Source organism: Lolium rigidum, chromosome 1 (assembly GCF_022539505.1).
Source record: "Lolium rigidum isolate FL_2022 chromosome 1, APGP_CSIRO_Lrig_0.1, whole genome shotgun sequence".
In the NCBI taxonomy this organism is placed as follows: domain Eukaryota; kingdom Viridiplantae; phylum Streptophyta; class Magnoliopsida; order Poales; family Poaceae; genus Lolium; species Lolium rigidum.
In genome coordinates this window covers 118,136,935-118,159,471 of record NC_061508.1, presented here as the reverse complement: position 1 = coordinate 118,159,471, position 22,537 = coordinate 118,136,935, and the positions used below count along the sequence as shown (strand labels likewise).

General features: G+C 46.5%; 1 protein-coding gene across 1 annotated transcript; it reads left to right on the top strand.

The window, feature by feature from the left end:
- Positions 1 to 19,756: 19,756 nt before the first annotated feature.
- On the top strand, positions 19,757 to 22,129 carry LOC124680952 (BAHD acyltransferase DCR-like). Its single transcript, XM_047215970.1, has 2 exons — positions 19,757 to 20,209; positions 20,989 to 22,129. Exons 1-2 carry the CDS (start codon positions 19,757 to 19,759, stop codon positions 21,877 to 21,879), a joined length of 1,344 nt encoding a protein of 447 aa, XP_047071926.1. The 3' UTR covers positions 21,880 to 22,129.
- Positions 22,130 to 22,537: the final 408 nt, after the last annotated feature.

The window sequence follows — 22,537 nt, the reverse complement described above, 5'->3', positions numbered from 1 at the left end:
GCACACATCGATAGCAATTGATCATGTCAAAGTTCCGTCCATAACATGACTTGACGAGCTGTTGAAAACCATGATTGAGCACGGTGCTGCAGGTCTTAATTAATTCGTAGAACTAGTACCTGATCCAGCGGTGATTGATACCGACTGAGACTGACTAGTTACTAACTCATGTGTGTACACGATTCAGTCTATGCTTGTATCCGCGTAAGATTTTCTTTTGAAATGAATAAGAAAAAGGAGCGGTGTTTTGGAACATGGGTGCATATACTCCCTATATTTTGAAATGCATCTTACATGCATTTTAATTTTTTTAAAAAAATTGAAAGTAAAAGTTCGCACGTACATCTTCATGTGCTACGTGCTCACAAAACCATTTCATAAAAAATCGACTTATCATGTGACGTGTGTAAAAAAGAAAAAAATCAGTGCTAAAAATAATGCTTTTCACAAGATAAACTTTCTCTTTTTTATATAGACCACACAAAATATTGGTTTTCCGTGAAACTTGACGAACACACGTATATTATGGAGATGTACATGTAGAATTTTTTGTCCAAATTTTTCGACATTTCAAAATATGATTTTTTGGTAGAGGGAGCATACGCACCCGGGACCCGAATTGAATTTCCGATAAGAAAAGTTTAGAAAATATTATAAAAAGGGTGTGACTAACTTTCCTCGTTGTCAGTAGAATGATGTTATCGAATGTCAATTGCAACCGATGTTGCAACTCACCATTAGCAGATATCAGAAAGCAAATCCAATAGTTTGAAGACGTTATTCGTGGTTGTAACTGAAACCTCATTTACAACTAAAAAATCTTAGTTGTAACCTAATTTGTATCTTAGTTGCACGGATCACCAGGCTGACTTAAGTGATCGTGGCCTTCTTTTTTTAGATTCTCAGGGAGACATCCTCCCCGGTTCCATTCATATTTCACAAATGAAACCAGTATTGAGAAAACTCACCCAAAAACGCGCCAAAAGCCACTGCCTTTTTACGAACCCAAATTGAAATCAAGTTTAAACCTACTCAACATCAACCCCTCCAGGACAGACTGAACCAGCTGCAGCCCAGCGCCAACAAAAGCACGCCAGGAAACTAAAGTACTCATCATCTAAGCCTAAAAAACCACCGCCTCCACGGCACATCAGCACGACAGAACAAAAGCAACATAAGGAGTCTAAACCTATTACACACCACTGCAGAACTGAGGCCAATTACATCACAACATGAATCGAAGCATCTTCCTCTGGATGTTCCTTCAGATATTCCAGCGAAGCCCTCCCTCCATGAGAAAGTTTGGAAGCAAGAGCCCAGGAGGAGATCCAGTCGAAGGAAGAACACTTCCGCTTGGTGCCAGTTCTAGTGGTGCTTTGATCTTGCTCGATAGGTGCTCCATGAAGAGGTCCACTTCCTTTCATGACTGATCCTTGAAAGGAACTTTCCAATTTCTCGGATAGAAAAGAATCACTCTTCACACCTGCTTCAAATCCAACCAAGTGAGTCTATTGAACACTAAGCTATTCCTAGAATTCCAAATCCCCCACAAACTAGCAGAAGAGATGAAATTGAATTGTAAGAACTTTTTATTACAGAGCCATCTACTAGCTATTTCTAAGTATTCTCCTACTTTATACTTTTTTCGATAAAGGAGCATAGCGCCATCCTCTGCATCAATAGATGCACACGGCTTGCTTTATTAAATACATAGTATCAGATCCAAAAGAATCCATCCTCACTCATTACAATTATGGAAAAGCTAAAGTGGATACATGAATCAACCAAAAGAAAATACGGCTAATCGAAAAGCTATGCATTTGCTATTCTATTAAGATGTCGCCACCTAGTAGCCTGGAAATAGAAGTCCTGAGCAACCACTAGCATCCGGTTGCATCCAATAACCATACCCTCCCGCTGCTCCGACGGGAGAAGGGAAACTCATTGCTGAACTGTATGAGCAGCCCGCCGGGTAACCTGCAAAAAATTAGTTTCACTTTGTTTGTTAAAAATTATATCATTTCTAGTCCTCCAAACAGCCCAACAAATGGCCGAAACTCCAATCTGAATCTTCTGTTTATCATTTTTCCCCACCCCATTCAGCCATCTACCAAACATATTAGTAACATTAGCTGGTGGAGGGAAGTTATATGTAAGGTACATCATACGCCATATTATTTTCACAAAAGGGCACTGAATAAACAGATGATTAACAGTTTCCATGGAATCACAAAAACAACACTTTTGAAATCCCTTCCACTTCCGTTTAGCTAAGTTATCCTTAGTTAGAAGCACCTTGTTATTAAGGAACCACATAAAGATTTTAATTTTCAAAGGAATTTTTAGCTTCCATAAATACTTTCGAAGGTAAACAGTATGACCATTCATCCAATCAAGATACATAGACTTGACTGAAAAAATACCCGAATCAGTAAGCTTCCAAACAAACTTATCTGGTTCCACCATTAAATTTATTGAAATTAAGCATTAGCATAGATGTAACCATTGTACCCATTTATTATCATTCAACCATCTTCTAAAAGTAATATTAATAGGTTGAGTAGCAAGTACTGTTGATACTAACACATTCTTATGTTGAACAATATTATATAGTGTCGGATATTGATGAGACAAATGCAAATCTCCCATCCATACATCCTCCCAGAACCTGACAGTTGTTCCATTCCCAACTTTAAAATATCATCTTTTGAAGAAGTCTTCTTTAACATGCATAAGCCCTTTCCAGAAGGGTGAATCAGTTGGTTTAACTTCTACTTGTGCTAGCGTTTTACTTTTGAGGTATTTATTACAAAGAAGTTGCTGCCACATACCCTCCTCCGAGAGGAGTTTAAACAGCCATTTGCTAAGTAAGCATTTGTTCTTAAGTTCAAACACCTCAATACCCAACCCCCCTTGATCCTTTGGTCTGCACAAAATAGTCCATTTAGATAGCCTATATTTCTTCTTGTGTTCATCCGATTGCAAGAAATTTTTTGACCTATAATAATTTAACCTCTTCCTCACCCCAATCGGAATTTCCAAGAAGGAAAGCATGAACATAGGAAGGCTTGTAAGAACCGAGTTAATCAAAACCAATCTATCTCCATAAGACAACATTTTACTCCGCCAACACCCCAGCTTGGATGCAAACCAACTCTCAATAGGATTCCACTCCGCATTCCGAAGTGTCCTATAATGAACAGGGATACCCAAATATTTCAACGGTAAGGTTCCAGATTCGCACCCAAAAATAAATATATATTGGTCCTCCATTTTCTTTCCCCTACCGAAAGTAAAAGTTTCGCTCTTATGAAACTTAATCTTTAAACCCGACAGCTGTTCAAAAATGCATAGGATCAATTTCATATTAACGGCTTTAGCAATATCATGTTCCAAAAATAATATTGTATCATCCACATATTGTAAAATAGAGATGCCCCCATCAATCAAATGTGGTAGCAGACTCACTACTTTACCCTCATCTTTAGCCCGAGCAATTAGAATTGCCAACATATCAGCAACAATGTTTAATAAAATCGGAGATAAAGGGTTCCCCTGTCGTAATCCTTTCCTTGTTTGAAAATTATGTCCAATAACATCGTTAACCCTTATTCCTACACTCCCACCTTGCACAAATTGCTTTATTCTATCACATCAAATAGGGTCAAAACCTTTCATTCGTAGGACTTGTTGCAAAAAGGGCCATTCGACCTTATCATACGCCTTTCAAAGTCAATTTTAAAAAGCACCCCATCAAGTTTTTTCCTATGCATTTCATGTATTGTCTCATGAAGCACCACCACTCCTTCTAAAATATGTCTACCAGGAATAAAGACCGTCTGTGTAGGTCTAATCACTTTATGAGCTACATCTGAAATACGATTTGTCGCAACTTTAGTAAAGATTTTAAAACTCACATTGAGCAAACAAATTGGCCTATGTTGAATCTGAGTTGCATTCTCCTTTTTAGGTTGTAAATTAATTACCCCAAAGTTCAATTTATATAGAGGCAAGTCACCTTTTTGAAAGCACTCAAATAGTGCCATCAAAAATGTTGGTAGAATTCCGCCGGGAACCCATCTGGCCCCGGGGATTTATTATGTTCCATCTGAAAGACCGCGTCATGCACCTCCTCCATTGAGAAGTTCGCAATCAACAATGTGTTTTCCTCCGCGGACAATTACGGAATGTCCTCAGTTCTACCTTCATCCAAACAAACGGAACTAGGTTCTGGATTTCCAAATAATTTTTTTATAGTACTCCGAAATATACACCCTTAGATTATCATCCCAACAATGGTACCTTGCTCTTGTTCAAGTTGATATTTTTTTCCTATATTTACCATTAGCTATAAGATGAAAATATTTGGTATTGTCCCATCCTTCTTGAATAAACTTAACTTTAGCCCGCTGCGCCCACTTAATCTCTTCTTCTCTTTGAAGTTTGTTTAACTTTTCATTAGCTAGTTCCAACTCATTTCGCTCTACAGGTAGTAACGGAATGGTTTCAGCCTTTACATCCAAATAATCAATGATGTTCAATAATTTTTCCTTTTCCTTCTTATACTTCCCACTTAAATTTTTAGCCCAACCACGTAAGAATCGGCGCAAATGCCTAATCTTATTCTGCCAGGTTTGAATCGGAGATTTTCCAACGGGGCCGGCCTCCCACTCAGCTGCAACTCATAGAACCCATCTTGTTCTAGCCAAGCCAGCTCAAAAGCAAAGTGCGCTTTATTACCTACATGAAACCCGAATCCCCGCATCAATCAAAAGCGGAGTATGGTTAGACCCGGAGCGAGTCAAAGCCCGGACTGAAACTAGAGGGAATTTTTGTTCCCACTCAACACTAGCAAACACCCTATCTAATTTTTCATAAGTTGGGGTTTGTCTTCTACTCGCCCAAGTAAATTGTCGCCCCGACAAAGCAATTTCTCTTAAATTTAGGTTTTCAATAATCGCAATAAAAATAAACGGCCAGCGAGGATTAAAATTGTCATTACTTTTATCCTTAGGTTTTCTCAAAATATTAAAGTCTCCCGCCAATAACATAGGTATGGTTTCTGACTCACATGTCCTAACCATTTCCGCTAAGAATTCATATTTATTTTTATCTTGTGACGCCCCATACACCGGCGCCAGCAACCATTGAAAACCATCGATTTTTGATGTGATAGATAGTTTAACACAGTAGTCTCCGCTATCTACTCTATTAACTACCAAAGTAGTAGTGTTGATACCGACTAAAATTCCTCCTGACCTTCCATGCGGCGGCAAGCAGAACCATGCAAACTCCTTACCCGCTGCTAAGTCACGAAGGAAAAAAACTATAAAATTAGACCGTCCAGTCTCAAGTAATGCTATAAAGTCAAGGTCATACTCCCTAATTGACTCCTTCACAAACAGATGTTTTCCCGAATCCCTAAATCTCTCACTGTTCCATGTAACACCTCTAAGGTTAGTCATTGGAATTTGGTATTTTTAACTCTCATCCTCTTATTCCGCCGCACATTATCATTATCATAATTTTTTTTCTTACGAACTTTTCTTTTTTACTTTATACTTAAACACTTCATCAACCAAGACCCACACTTACCTAGCAACAATGCAATCGTGGCCTTCTTTGAGTCGACATCATCAAAGGCAAGCCAATGCACGTCAAGATTTAAAGCACTGGTATGTTCATCCTGTGCCTGTCGGTGATCTAGTCCCCATCTACATTACTGTGCTCGCAAATTAAGCCGGCTGAGCTTAGCTGGTACATTACATACATATCCCAAATTGATGGATCCATGGACCCGATCGATGCCCATGGACACACGCGATAACGGACCATGCATGCTGCGGCAGATCCAGATCATGCTCATCCATGTTTGCACGCCTAGCTACTTGACCGTACCCGTCCAGAAATCAATTCGTTGCTGCCCTTTCTCACCTAAAATAGATAACTAGAAATCATACCACGGCCGGCCCGGCACGGCAGCATTCATATCCATGCTCGGTAACGAATCTTTATAAAAATTTCGGTAAATTGAATGAATCTTAACTGTATATATCTAGGCTGCCCTCGACCAACTTCGGATCTACCTGTTCTTCAGGCTTCAGTATGTACGTTTGCTTACTGAAAGACATACGCAACTCTTAGGTAAGTGTGGCTCGTGGCTCGTGAAGATCGATATCTCGGTGCATTTTTAGTTGTACGTATACAGTATACCAATATATGCAATTTTTACGCGCAGCTCAAGCCATCTCTACTTGAACTGCAGTCAATTCCCTCATTTCTGCAAGGTTAATTTTGTTAAGCTTCATGCACTAGCCACTTGAACCAAAAGTCCGAACCGATGGAAAGGGCTAGGCAATCTACTTGTACACTTCACAACACCCCCACTCGCGTGTGACGGGAGAAGAGAGTCAACACGTGAAAGAAGAAGAGCACACCGAAACACAGCGGTGGCTAAAGAGGGGGCAACAGCAATTTTTAGGCTTAATTGCGAAAACCATGTAAGAGGGGGGCAACAGCAATTTTTAGACTTAATTGCGAAAACCAGGATTTGAACTCGAGACCTGGGGCTCTGATACCATGTTAAGCTTCATGCACTAGCCACTTGAACCCAAAAGTTCAAACTGATGGAAAGGGCTAGGCAATCTACTTGTACACTTCACAACAAATTTTACATATCACGCTCCCATTTCTGCATTGTGGGTGCATTTATAAGCGTCGTGTGTGGTCGCTAGAGATCCAACAAGAAACAACACGTCACACCAGCAAGAGAAGAGTCGTCGATCTAGGCCTTCAATCCTGACGGTGATGGAATGAAACGAGGTCGAGGATGATGAGGAAGATTATGCAGATGGAGGCTCCCACGTCAACCAGAAACTCTGGATTTAAAGCTGGGTCCAAAGAAATAGCAACACTTTCGCGACGTAGAGCTCCAAAGCGCAAGAATTCTAGGAACTTTTGCGACGTAGAATCCTAAAGCGCTAGCAAATCTTCCAGGAAGACTGACTGATGATCTGCCAGTGTGTCCTAACTCCTAACGATGATGATCTATCGACCCATGCATGAATTAGTTGTAGCCTTGTAGGCATACTCCGATATGGAACTACACGGATATCGAGCCCATCCCCGATCAGCCATGGGAGCAATCACTCAAATCTGCAAGGTTAATCTAACATAACTACGCCTTCAGCATATATAGCCAAGATTATGGATGCATTTTTAAGCGTCGGGTGGTCGTCACAGATCCACCAAGAAACAGCACCTGGCATGCGCCAGCGTCATACGATCGATCTTGGGGACTTCAATCCTGATAGTGATGGAATGAGACGAGGTCGAGAATATTGAGGAAAACTATGTAGATCGACATCGACGCACCCACGTAACTGAGTAACTCTCAATCTAAAGCTGAATCCAAAGAAGCAGAGCACTGGATTTCTCGCGAGGCCCCACGTACCATTACCATGCGCCCCGTATGTTAAACTAGTAACTCGAACTTTTATGCTCAGGTTTAGGTAGCTAGATGGCGCCATGATGGTTTGATTCGAAACCTACAAGCCACGGTAAAACTGTTGGAAATATCAGCAAGTTTTTTCATGATTTCATCTATGAAAACAGTAGATGAAACATGACTAAATGAATTGAGATGAAACTAATCATGCAAATCAACGTTGAGTAGATACACAACAAATCTAGACACATTGCTAAGAGCAATATATTGTGCAGCAACAAGGCTAGACATATTGCTAGGAAAAGAAATTTAAGCATGATCTCATAAGCAGAAGGTAGGAACACATACGGTCCAGAATAGGAACCAACGTTGGCGTTAGCATTGATGTTGTCACCGTTGAGAGCCATGTCGCTGAAGAGGTCATTGTTGTCACGAAAGAAGACTTTGCTAGAAAAGTAGTCGTCATCATTGGGGAAGTAGCGATTGCCGTCCGTGGAGGCGTCCGTGACGAAGAAGCCAGTAGTCACACTGCAGTGGTCCGCAAAACCCTTATTGTAATTCACCGTACAAGACTCGAAGAGGTGGGGTTTAGGAGGCCTATTGTCCTGGCCTGCAGTGCAAGCCGGAAGCCCGCGAGGCGGGATGGGGAAGACCTGAGCGTCAGCGCAATGCTCTGGTACCAGGTAGAAGGTGCATGTATTATTCTGGTGTTGTGTCTCCTTGGAGAGGAGCGGCCTCTCTTTTATAGGCGTAGTGGAGGAGGCGAACATGCAGCAATTGGAGATGAAATGAAGAAGAAGCGACCAAAGATGAAGAACCGATAGTTACATTGTCCACTCACGAAAAAACGTTAGACATTGGCTTGACTCATTTCCACAACGTGCGGCGCACACGTCATGATGAGGCGAGGCGAGCGGTGGTGGAGGAGGAGGAGCATGTTCATAGTAGTCTTTTTCTCGTGTTTGTATAACAAGTGGAACATGCCCCCTTATAAGTAGGTCCAACTCTCGCTAAGATAGAAGGTGGGACTAAATTTTTGTCCCACCTCTTGCCATGCATGAATGGGTATATTGGACCTTTGGGATTTTTAGAAATTGTGGACTTAGTTAAGTGGGTTGGGCCTTTCAACAATCCCTACTAGATCCCAGAGGCACATAAAGTTTTTCTTTGGTTACATAACATTGTTTTATATACCGGTACTACAATGGAGACCATTAAGTTGGACTTACACCTAAAACTCCATGTTACACTAGATTGCTACTTGAATAGTGGACTAAGTCTTGAACTGCATGTGTTCTACAAATCTAACTTTACACAAAGCCTTGGCATATACTAGGCTGTCGCAGGGCTTCCCGTGGGTGGAGTTTATGTGTCATACTCCACAGCCTTTCATGAGTTTATTACAGAGTACCTAACTCTCATAGACAACATCCCAACTTAAATAAGCCACTCGGAATACATTAAGATAAAATCAGTCTATTGTATAAATTAGGAATGTATTGTATTTTCACGGAGTGGTATTATACAAAAGTACGAATACTCTCCTCTCATTTAATCAACATCTAGTCTCCCAATTCTAACTCACGGGATCTCTGATCACATAGAGTGGGTTATCACTGTGGACAAGTTATATGGTGGGTCGCATACCCGTTTTCTTCGATGCATTATCTATTGCATTACGTGATAACCTTTATGAAGGGATCTGCCAAATTTCTAGATGTATGGATATAATCCAATGAATAAATCTGGAATTTCTCATTTTTATGACAGATTTTAGTCTCATCTTCACATGCCTTGACAATTTCATATTATCCTTAGAACTGATTACTTTGATGATCACAATTCATTAGAATATTGTGTATTGGTGTTTCAACCACAAATAAGTTCATCAAGAGTTCACGAAGCCACTCTACTTCAATAATGGATATGTCGAATGTTGTGAGTTTTGCTTCCATTGTTGACCTTGTTAAGATGGTCTGCTTTCAAAACTTCCAAAAAACAATGCCACCACAAAGTGCAAATACATATCCATTTGTGGCCTTAATCTTATTAGCATCAGATATCCAGTTACTAAGAGCAATATATTACACAGCAACACGCCTAGACATATTGCTAGGAAAAGAAATTGAAGCACAATCTCATAAGCAGAAGGTAATAAAACATACGATCCATAACAAGAACCAACGTTGGTATTGATGTTGTGGCTGTTGTGAGACGTGTCGCCAAAGAGGTTGTTGTTGGGGAAGTAGTCGTCATCGTACATGGCATCATCCCTTAGGAAGAAGCAAGTAGTCGCGCTGCAGTGCTCTCCAAAAAATTATCGTCCATGTCCCGTACAATAATTGAAGAGGTGTGGCTTCCGAGGCCTACTATACTAGCCTGTGGTGCACGCCCCAAAGCGATATGGGGAATACCTGAGCGTCGGCACAATGCTCTGGAACCAAGAGGACGGTGCACATGTTTTTACGGTGGTGTGTCTCTTTGGAGGGGAGCGACCCTACTTTATATGCACGGTCGAGGAGGCAAATAGATAGCACTGGGAGATGAAACAAAGAGACGAGAGGTGAACCAAAGAGACGAGAGTTGAACCAAAGATGCAATGACTGAAGCCGAACATCCAACCAGTTTTTGTATTTGTTGTCCACTCACGCCAAAAAGTTTCTCTTTTGCGCAAACATTAAGACATTGGCTTGGTTGATACTCGCAACCCGCTGAAACTCCACCTTGGAGACCTTGATTTCTTTGGTTTGTGCAAGCATCCACATCGGCATCAACGCATGAGAAAGCTCTGTTGAGTTTGGTTTATCGATTCATTCCACGAAGGCGCACTTAGGGGATTTATAGTGGCATCCCATGAACTTCTAGCCGGTGTCAACACCCTCGTAAGCCACGAGCCGACGAGGGAATTGGGCGCAGTCACAATGACGCCACATATCATCTATGCCATTCCAGTCCTCGTTGTGGACCCATATGGGATGCAGGTGATATGGTCCTCAGCTGGCTTTTTGTGGTGGATGGCGACATCGACCACCTGCGTCTTGGCCGGCGGGGGGTACCGGCCTAGTGGCTGAGTCGGACTTGTGACGGACGACTGCCGCCATGCTGGGACCATGGGTACGTTGAACTAGCTACGTGGTGAGGTGTATCGTGTTGGTGTTGTATATATAGAATATAAGTCAAAACAGTTCGTTGTGATGTGGCCCACACCAGTCAGCGAGACATGCCTTACCAGTCAGCGTTATATGCTTGACTTTTATCTCGTTGCCTTCCACTTTTAACGACCCTCAAAATGCACGACTCAAATATTTTTGCCCTTGTTCCCCGATGCCGACATTAATTAGCGACGCTCTTGTGTGATACCAACTACGGCACCAATAAGCGCCCATATGGACTCAAACACGGTGCATAAATATCCTCCTTCTAATCATGTCACTAGGAAAGGCGTATTAGGGGGGAAATATTTTTGCGGGCCGAAGTCGCATGTACCGTCCAAAAAACCGCAGGGTAAAAGGGCTTTTTGTGGTGTTGGTGTTGACGTCAGAAACCCCCTGGCGGGCAGAGACGGGCAACACAGTAGAGCCGGGAACAACTAGGGCTGCGGCTGGCCCCAGTCCCTCAGAGCGACGGCCCGCAAAGCCTCCTGGTCGCACGTCCGATGCTATCGCAAGGGCGTGCCACCTGACCTATACACGGTCGGGAAGGTGTGGATGATGCCTCGCTTAGTTTCCTGCATGGTATACACGTAAACATTAAATACGAGCCTCGATCGACTCTCGGGTTATCTCGTGAATCGGCTCAAAGAGCCGATCCACCCATGATTCGAACGAGGTGTCCGAATATATGGTGGTCCTGCTTGATCAAGGTAAAGCTAATGAGATCTACGACGATTTAGGGTTTTCACCGCATAATCGGATCATCCTACTCACGATTGGGCCTCGCGCTCGCGCACGGTGACCGTAAGCCGATCCTAGACAGGGCCTAAAAACCAACACGAGGTTGATCCCGGAACATCCTTTCTAGGGCTAGCAAACGCCACCCTACACGCCGCCGGATCCTCCAACCCTTTGTAAGGCCTAACTATCGCGGATGTTAAACTAATCCTTGATGAAACAAGGAGCAATCGTAACGGATCAGATCCACTAAACTATGATCAAGCGGGTGCCGCCCCTACACCTAAGATAGGTGTAAGGGCGGCTAGATGTGCAAGGGTCGCATAACGAAAGCATGTAATTCGAAGAACAATGCTAACCCTAACATATCTAAGATAACTACGTTGCTCGCCATCAAAAAGGCTTCGGCACGAGCAACGCATGAACAACGTGGGCAGGCTTGTGCTTGCCTAGATCGCAAGATGCGATCTAGGCAGCATGGTGCTTACCGGAGAAACCCTCGAGACGAAGGAGTTGGCGATGCGCCGAGATTTGTTTGTGTTGAACGTTGGTTGTTGTTTATTCCATAAACCCTAGATACATATTTATAGTCCAAGGGACTTTCTAATTTAGGCGTGCACCTAACCGTGCACGGGTAAAACTCTAACTCCTAACCGACACGTAATCTAACATGTTACAGATACAAAGGCAAACTAGCCCAAACTTTGCATGTAAAGCCGATTCACGTACTTCTTCTATATATATATTCTTCAAGTCCATCTTGATCGCGGCCCACCTCTGACTCGGTCAAATTCTGGTGATAACACATGCCCCCCTGGTTTTGGAAATATCATTTCCAAAATCATTATGCTTATACCTCATCGGGTCATGTCATCTCGTCTCCTTAACTTTACCACCAATCTAAAAAATGAAGGAACGTCTTCTCTTAACCATGCCGATAGCCAGAGTCAGGCGCCCCTCAAAAGAGCCGATGGTATCACCTCAGCCTTTATGATAAACGGGAGCAAGGTCAACCTAACTGCCCCTCCAAACGGTAACTTGCGCCCTTCGTCTGAGAAACTCAGATCCCCAAATCGCCGCCCAGACAGCTCTACGGATCTCAGATCTCAGCCGCGCCGTCCCAATCCTTCAGCGCATCCAATGGCGGAATCATCCAACGCCGACGCCATGATCTCCGGGCTGAAGGTAATCCTCACGGCCCCCTAGCCACATGCATCAATGTCAAGAGTAAACAGCAAACACCTGAATTAATGTTTCCTCCCACTATCAATTTTAGGTTTCAGACATCCTGCTGCCACATCCTTCTCTCGCAAATTCCATGTGCCTTGGTCCTCGTTCTTCCGAGAGCCCTGCCCTTTTAATCTCATGCGAAGCTAACAGGATCCCCTTTGTGAATCAGAACTTAGATCTGACCTCCTGGGCCGGCCGCACTGCGAGCCTGGCCTAACCCCACGAGGGTTGGGTGACATGGTACAACGAGTATCCAAAGCTCATTATGCCACACAGGAAGCCATAGGGATAGCCGATGCTCTGTCCTTATCATTGTCTCCTCTTGAGAAGAATGAAAACATTCGAAAACCATCGGCTATTTCCGGTCCGACGCACTGAATCGTTTCATGTTTGGCCATGGCCCTATGACACCCACTCTGCCGGATGTGACCATGATCACGAGGCCTAGACATTGCATCCCCAAGCCCTTACGCATTCAAACTGCCGAAAGTCCCTTTCACCCTTTCTTCTAAAAAAGAGTGTACCAGCTGGGGTGCCTACCTCAATCGTTATATGAAGACCAAAGGCCACCGTGAAGAGAGAGAACACACAGCCTTCCTGAACTTTTGGTTGGAACACTTCATATTCTGTGGCCCATCACTTGCCCCTACCAAAAATTACCTTTCCCTAGCCTATGAACTGGCCAAAGGCACCCATCTTGGTCTAGGCAAGCTGTTTCTTGGAGAGGTCTATCGATCTCTTCAACTGATGTCCGTCAAACTGTTCTCTCAAAAGACAGAGTTAAGCGGCGGTCCCTGGTGGTTTATTCAGTTATGGGCGCAGCTATACTTTCAGAACCAGATCCCAGACTTCCCACCTTTGACCTCCTGCACCTTCCCAGATGCTAATGGCAAGGATATCCGATGCACCAGCTATGGCCAAGCTTTGTATGGTCTCCCGGGCAGCGAGGCTGATCCCTAAGGAAGCGACGAGGGTGGTTCAAGATCTTCTTCCAAGGTTTGGACAACCCCCTGTTCTTTCCTTATACCTGAATCGGAGAATTTTGAAAATCCGAGTCTCCTTTCGATTGGATAACTTTACCGATGACGATAGCACCCGAGCATCCGTATTCTATCATGATTCGCCCTTGCTTCCTCCCCGTCGGCATGAGTACCTCGAACCGGATCATCAAGCCTGGTTATGAGTGTTATCAACCGGTAGTGGTAGCCCGACAGCTTGGTCTCGGGCAGGTGCCGCCACACTTCTTCTTACACCATCCGACGGCAAGCGAGCTGAACCGCCCGACATACTCATCGGCCAAAGTTGTTACACCTTCTTTGATGCTTTGGCCATCCCGAGCTTCCCCACAACCTCCGTTTCTCCTTTACCACCGACGGTTTCGAGACTTGGTGGTCCATGTGGAAGACCCATGTCTTCGGAAGGGCTTTAGGACCGCTGTTGAGACAACTTGATGCCGAGTATGACATCCCCGCAGTACCGGGTATTATTACTCACATATTTCTTGTAACCGCTTATGGTAATCGCCCGGTGACCTGACTCTATCTTCCTAGCAGCAACAAGAGGGCCCGGTTCCCAAGCAAGCCGACGGCTCCCCCTTCGTATTTCTTCCTCCGGCTCCGGTGGTCCTCTTCTGCCAGAGCTCGCCACCCCTGAAGAAAGTCATAATGCAGAGCCAGCCGATTCCTCCGAAATCGGCTCCCAAGAGTAAAGCCACTTTGGGGCCAGTTGCCCCCCGAGCCTCGACTCAGGCGAGGACGGCAGTGAGGAAGGTGGCTGTCAGGAAGACCCTGAAGCGCAAAGCTCCCGCTCAGGAAAGCTTGCACGTAAGTTGATCCGTGTCTTAATTGAACACATTTGCCTTCCCAATCTTTGTAACACGGTTGTACCTCTTCTTCCAGGCTTCTACTGAAGAGAACTCCAGTGAGGGAGCACAGTCCAGTCCAAGGGTATCTTCCCCAGATGACACAGAAAGGTCCACTACTCAGAGCCAGACGGATTCGCCAACGTCGGCTTCTCAGAAAAGGCCGACTTCCGAGCCGGCTGCCCTTCAGGTTCCGATCCAAACGAGGTCGCGCATGAAACGTCGATGCTTCAAAAGGGCCCGCTCAAACCCGCAAGTCTCCTCGCCGAGCCAGGAAGTTTCAAATGTAATATACTCAGCAGTTCGTGTTCCACATTGTCTTGCCACTAACTGGATTGCCTTACCCATTTCCCTTGCAGACTGATGGGACTTCTAGCGGGAATGTTGAAGAGGTGTCGACGCCATCCGCTGCCCTTGGCCTGTCCAACTCGCCAGGCGCGACTGACCAAGTAGCTAACCTAGCCCAGGTTGCCGTAAAGCCGATCGTCACAACATCGGCTTCCCTTCCTTTCTTGGGAGAGGTAAGCTCTCTCTTTCTCTCTCTCAAGCCCGCTCTTTTCCTTTGTCGTATGCTCATGCTGCTCTTGTTCGTCTGTAGGGGTGTGATCCTTCAAGCTTGTTGACGTTCGACCCCGACTCCATTGAGCCTGCCGTTTCCAAAACAGGTGAAGAGCCGGATGCCGGCGCGATCGACGGCCCACTCCGGCGCCTCAAAGTCTTGCTCTCCTCCTCGGTCGATACGCTGGTCGAGAACCACGAGGCAATCAAGGGTATCCTTGAGGACATCCAGCCCCGTCTCCCGATAGCGGCGCAAGTTAAGCTTTGGCGGGCGGTGTCTCGCCGGTTTTCGGGTCAAGGGTGCGGTCGGCTCGTCAAAGGATTACTCTTCGCCGTGCCCAACTCCCGTCGAGAGCCGATATTGCGGGCAAATGTCAACGGCTGAATGAGAAGAAAGCCGTTCTAGACGCCAAGACCGCCACTTCACGCTCGCGGCGTCGGACTTGCGACCTTGCGCAAGGAACTAGAGGACCTTGAGAAGAGGGCCATGGAGACCAAACAACTCATCCAGGACGAGGAATCCCTCATTGCTTGCTCCCAAGAGGAAGCAAAAGGTCTCACAGCTGATCTGAAGGCTGACCTGGCTGAAATTCGTGCTCTGAGCAGCCAGCTGGTGATGGGGAGAGACGAGGATGACGAGGCCGAGATCGGCGAGGTGGATCGAATCCGTGCCGATGCTCTTCACGCCCTTAATGCTTTTCTTCAGTAGGGCCTCCTTGTGTAGACTGATGCCTGTAAACTGCCTTGCCGCACTTGTCCCAGTCGGTGCATCGGCTCTGGTCGCCACTTTGATTGTTGTTTTTTTTTTATATATCGTCAATTTCCGCCAATTTCCCTATCGGCCGCCAGTATTCCTCCGCACATGCTCCACGGTGTCGCCGCATGCCCATATGATTAGGTGCCCCCCCGAGCCGATTCTGCCAGGAACTGCTGATATCGGCTCTACGGCTAGCCAAAAGACTACGATGTGAACGTCGGCTTTGTCAGGACCAATGTGGATCTCTTCCAGTGCCTCAGCCGACGCATCCCATTGCCCACTAGATCGACGTTGAGCCCAGACCGCAACATGGTGAGGACGATTTTTTGGCCAATTCCTAGAGTCGGCCTTTATGTTAGTAGGTCCATGCTGGTCTGGCGGTATTCCTCTATAGATCTTTGGGGCCAATCTCACGGATCGGCCTTGCCGCGTTTGCCCCCACATAGTGTCGGAGCTGGTCGCGTGGAACGGTTTCTTCCTTGTTGCCGCTGTGAGAGCAGCTACCCTCATCTCTGTCCTTAACATAGTGGCGTCCAGGTTCCGGACGTTGATGTCGAGTGGGGATCTTGGTTGGCACTCCTCAAGGTAAATGCGCTCCACCATGTTAACGGTGGACGCCGGTGAAATCGGTAATCCTGGGGCTCCCAATACGCATGGCAACGGCGGACGGACCTGGAACGCACTTTCATGTGAGAAACCCTTCCACTCGATGCCATGGGAGGGAGCTCTGTGGAAAGAGCCGATGAGTCCGGCTTCGAGGGTTGCCTTGATCTCGTCATGTTTCTTCTTGAGCTCATCAGGCAGATCCTCGTACGTGACCGGAGTGTCTTCCGCCATCTCGGATGTAGATGGCGATGTTGTGGATGTCGAAGGTTGTCCCACCGGGCGTGCCAGAATGTGTTGACGTCAGAAACCCCCTGGCGGGCAGAGACGGGCAACACGGTAGAGCCGGGAACAACTAGGGCTGCGGCTGGCCCCGTCCCTCGGAGCGACGGCCCGCAAAGCCTCCCGGTCGCACGTCCGATGCTATCGCAAGGGCGTGCCACCTGACCTATACCTGGTCGGGAAGGTGTGGATGATGCCTCGCTTAGTTTCCTGCATGGCATACACGTAAACATTAAATACGAGCCTCGATCGGCTCTCGAGTTATCCTGTGAATCGGCTCAAAGAGCCGATCCACCCATGATTCGAACGAGGTGTCCGAATATATGGTGGTCCTGCTTGATCAAGGTAAAGCTAATGAGATCTACGACGATTTAGGGTTTTCACCGCATAATCGGATCATCCTACTCACGATTGGGCCTCGCGCTCGCGCACGGTGACCGTAAGCCGATCCTAGACGGGGCCTAAAAACCAACACGAGGTTGATCCCCGGAACATCCTTTCTAGGGCTAGCAAACGCCACCCTACACGCCGCTGGATCATCCAACCCTTTGTAAGGCCTAACTATCGCGGATGTTAAACTAATCCTTGATGAAACAAGGAGCAATCGTAACGGATCAGATCCACTAAACTATGATCAAGCGGGGTGCCGCCCCTACACCTAAGATAGGTGTAAGGGCGGCTAGATGTGCAAGGGTCGCATAACGAAAGCATGTAATTCGAAGAACAATGCTAACCCTAACATATCTAAGATAACTACGTTGCTCGCCATCAAAAAGGCTTCAGCACGAGCAACGCATGAACAACGTGGGCAGGCTTGTGCTGCCTAGATCGCAAGATGCGATCTAGGCAGCATGGTGCTTACCGGAGAAACCCTCGAGACGAAGGAGTTGGCGATGCGCCGAGATTTGTTTGTGTTGAACGTTGGTTGTTGTTTATTCCATAAACCCTAGATACATATTTATAGTCCAAGGGACTTTCTAATTTAGGCGTGCACCTAACCGTGCACGGGTAAAACTCTAACTCCTAACCGACACGTAATCTAACATGTTACAGATACAAAGGCAAACTAGCCCAAACTTTGCATGTAAAGCCGATTCACGTACTTCTTCTATATATATATTCTTCAAGTCCATCTTGATCGCGGCCCACCTCTGACTCGGTCAAATTCCGGTGATAACAGTTGGTTTGGGAGCCCCATATTGGAAAAGGAGATACGTGATTCTCCGCTTGCAATATTTCGGTGACGGGCATAAATATATGATCGTTGCCCATGTTGTGTCCATGGTGGGCCCCATCTCTCATGGGCCTCCTCGGCCACGCATAAATATTTTTAACCGTTTCTTGTATCATGTCGTTTCCATAGAGGGATATCCTTAGCGTCGTTCTGTACTAGTGAGCTCATGGTGGGAAATGCATTATCCTTTCGGATTGGCGTCGAGTTCAACTGGTTTTCATGGTGGATCTAACTTAAGTTAAGTCAGCAGGTGGTAGCAATACCCGTATTCAGGCCTTTTAGATGTAGCTTCTAGAATCTTCTAGTTATGGCAACTTTCCTCCACGTCCCGAGTCGGCTTCCTTCGTTCAAATGGCAGGTGACAAAAAATGGGCGCTAACAGTCGTTGTATTCCTCACGTCTCAAGCTGTTGTTTGCATGTATACGCTATGATTCAAGAAGATGACATCATCATTTTTTTCCAAACTCAAAACTTTAAGATGCAATAACTCTTAAACTTTGAATCTAATTTATGATGTATCTTCAGTTTTGATTTTTTCTAGATTAGACCTTTTTTTTGGAAGTTGGACTACATGTTGGTATGTTTCGCCAAGTTACCTTTGCCTTCAAAGTTGCCACCCAACAATGAATGAAATTCCCGCAATGTCGCTACTGATACCATATGGTAACTTCTTAAAAAATAGCTTGACAACATATTGGTTACTATCTTGATAACAAATGAGCCAAAAAAATCTTTACTACCCTCTACCTTTTTTAGTTTAAAAAACGAGCTAACTTTTTTTGTATAACAATTGTTTAGTTGCTCACCACATCTACCACATGGTAACGAGCTAACTTTTCTAAACAGATGATATCATTGGAAAAGTTAGTTCATTTTTTGAACTAAAAAAAAGTAGAGGGTACCTAACTCATTTACATCTTCATCGGAATCTTCTGTTGTGAGATATAGATATTAAGCTCTCGGTAAAACAAAGCTAATCGAAAAAAGCGGAATGCAAATTAGGCAGAGGGCCATGTTAGCCGAGCTAGCTCAAAGAGTAATGCAAATTAGGCAGATGTCTTAAGCTTGGCCTCGGGCTCGTCGAGAGTGTGACTATGGTGGGCATGCCTGTGGTGTTGGCGTTCTTGTATAGTTTGACCCTGATTTTCAGCTAAATACCTAAGCATACTACCATTTAATATGCTTAAATCTGGCTAAGTAATCTTTGGTCGCAATAGCACCACTAAATAGTAAGAAATAAGACCTTGACCTTCAACACCATATGCATAAAATGAAAAATATAGACTATCGTTGAAACATAAATGCTACATCTACGGGATATTTTTTACGGGATTAACTTACGGGAGGACGTTGGTGTAGTGGATTTGTTGCAAATCAGTTATGCCCCGTGATATCAGGCCGGTGATGCCTCCACAGATCTACACCTCGGCCCGTAAGAAAATTACGAAAGATTATTCTCATAAGTGTTGTGTTATTGATCGTTGAAAATATTTCTGAGACGCACTCTCTCACATCTCAATGACAAAGAAGGTCGTGGCAATGAAAAAGAATATTTTCAATTTTGTTGCCAGGAGGTGAATTTGCGCTAGGAGATGTGGTGTGTGCATGGTTCCGGGTGGCTTGGAGCGCGGTGGCCGTCGCTTAATTAGCTAGACGTATCAAGGCCGCCATTAATGTTCCACCTCCCTCCCAACGGCCATCGCCTTCGTCCTCCCTTTCTCCATCAAGCTGAGGGCATGAGACATTCAAGGCCTGCTCGATCTGCCTCCTCCATCAATGCCCCCACCTCCACCTCTCCCTCCTTTATATCACTCACCTAGCTTCCCCACTCCACTCACACTCCACTGTTCCACACTCGCAGCTCACGTCGCAGATTAAGTAACCAAACAAATAATGGCCGTGGAGAACGGGGCTGCCGCCATGGCCGTCACGGTCACCGGCACCCGCACGGTGGCGCCGGCCAAGACCAAGGTCACCCTCGCCACCTTCGACCTCCCCTACATCACCTTCTACTACAACCAGAAGCTGCTCCTCTACCGCCTCGCCCCCGGCGCCGGCGACTTCCAGGACGTCACCGCCCGCATGGCCGACGCGCTCGGGGACGCGCTCGCGTACTTCTACCCGCTCGCCGGCCGGATCCGCCAGGAGAAGGGCGACGGCGGCGCGCTGTACGTGGACGGGGAGGAGGGCGCGGAGGTCGTGGAGGCCGCCGCCGAGGGCGTCTCCGTCGACGAGCTCGCCGGCGAGGCCTGCGGCGAGGAGGCGGAGAGGCTCATGCAGCAGCTCATACCCTACACTGGCGTCATGAACCTCGAGGGGCTTCACCGCCCGCTGCTCGCGGTCCAGGTATGTCTGATCTCTGATGTATGCATATCTCAGCAAAAATACACTTGAACCAAGATCTCTTTGTGTACGTACTTCGGATAAATTACAAATTGTGAAATTAGAAGCACATCTATACACTGCAAGGTCACTTTTTTTACGGTTTGACTAGTTCTTGGTATCCAGAGCCGTTAGATTTGTATCGTGATTTGCTACAAATAGCGACTTAAGAAGCACACTATAAGTTGCAGGTGAGTTGCAATGCGTTTTTCTCAGTTTTATGTGGGTCTCAACGGAGAAGAAGTGTCTCTAACCGTATTGGCTCGATTCTTTTTAATAGAAAGGACAAACATTGGCTACTTGGAACGAATGGTATTGTCAGTTTGTCACCCATTTCTCACCGACACGTGGGTTCTGCGGCTACATTGTCATTGCTGGCATAATTAGCTGGGGTATACCCGTATACTCCTACTAATAAATATATACACCTACAAACCACTTCAGATCCACTCATTTCCAAGTTGTTCATTGCAAAATGCAAATATAGGGCTACATTCTGACGCGGATACACGGTTATGCCAAATTATGAACCAACGAACTAGTACGGCCAGCATTACTGATTCATTGGACATTGCACGTACGCCCACTAATTTGGAAAGCTACCTATAGAGCTACTGGGTTTAGTTTCCTGCAAAATTAACCGTTCTCTACTCAGTTTAAATTTTGGCATTCTGTTTAAAAGTTTCAGTTTAAATTCCGCAAATTGAAAGTAATGTTGGCGAATAAGGATTTGCATGTCGCAGTTCACCAAGCTCAAGGACGGCCTCGCCGTGGGCTGCGCCTTCAACCACGCCGTGCTGGACGGCACTGCCACGTGGCACTTCATGACCTCCTGGGCCGAGCTCAGCCGCGGCGCCGCCGCCCCCTCGGTGCTCCCCGTCCACAACCGGGCCATGGCGCGCTCCGTCCGCGTCGGCCTCACCCTGCCGGCCTCCGCCGAGGCCCACGAGGCGACGGACCCCAACGGGCCCAAGAAGCCGCTGGTGGCCCGCGTCTTCTCCTTCCCGGAGGACGCCGTGGCGCGCATCAAGGCCGCCGCCAACGCCGTGCTGCCCCCCGGCGCCAAGCCCTTCTCCACCTTCCAGTCCCTGGGCGCCCACATCTGGCGTGCCGTCTCCCGCGCGCGCGGGCTGGGCCCGGCAGACATCACCGTCTTCGCAGTGTTTGCCGACTGCCGCGCCCGCCTCGACCCGCCGGTGCCCGCCGCATACTTCGGGAACCTCATCCAGGCGGTGTTCACGGGCGTCCCCGCGGGGATGCTCCTGGGCGGGCCGCCGGAGCTGGCGGCGGGGATGCTGCAGAAGGCCATCGACGAGCACGACGCGGCCGCCGTCACGCGGAGGCTGGACGAGTACGAGGCGGCGCCCAAGCTCTTCCACTACAGCGACGCCGGGCCCAACTGCGTCGCCGTCGGCAGCTCGCCGCGCTTCAAAGTGTACGACGTCGACTTCGGCTTCGGCAGGCCCGCCCGCGTCCGCAGCGGCGGGAACAACAAGTTCGACGGGATGGTGTACCTCTACCCCGGCCGCGGCGGCGCCAACGGCGGCGGCATCGACGTGGAGCTGGCGCTGCAGCCGGAGCCCATGCAGAACCTCGAGAAGGACGACCAATTCCTCCAGGTTGCCGCCGCCTGATCGCGTCGCTGCTGCCTGCTGCATTAATTAGTGAGCTTTTGATTAAGTAAGCGAGGGTTTGAGATTTATATGTTGCTTTGCCTATGTATGTACGCAACGTACGCAGGTGATGTGTGTGTGCCCTAGCCTAGCAAGCTTCGTTATTTCGGTCGTTATCGTTACTAGCGTGTGTTGATTTGCTCCACTTGAATAAGGAAAGGATCGATTAGTTTGTGTAAGCCACGATCCTCCTGGTCATGTAATGTGTATTGTAAGCATCCAACTGGATTTACATACTCGGCCATCACTTCACTTCAAATGTGCATTTTTTTCCTTATTTTTGAAAGCGATGTATTCACGAAATCACCACTTCACTTCTAATGTGCGTTTTTCTTATTTTCTGAAAGCGATGTATTCACGAAATCATCACTTTCGCTTCAAATGTTGTCTTATAGTGTGCATTCATGAAATCCACATAGCACCTTCCCCATGGTGTCAACGAGTATGACATAGAGGGTATACCATAGAGGGTCGAGAGAGGGTGTGTAACCGGATGCACGGTTTATCTAGGTTTAAGATCCACAACAGTGTTGGATCATAACTCATGCTATAATTCATTATAAGACAATAATGCGTGGGCTTACAATGGTAAGATTGGTTCTTCCTTTGGGCTAGCCAG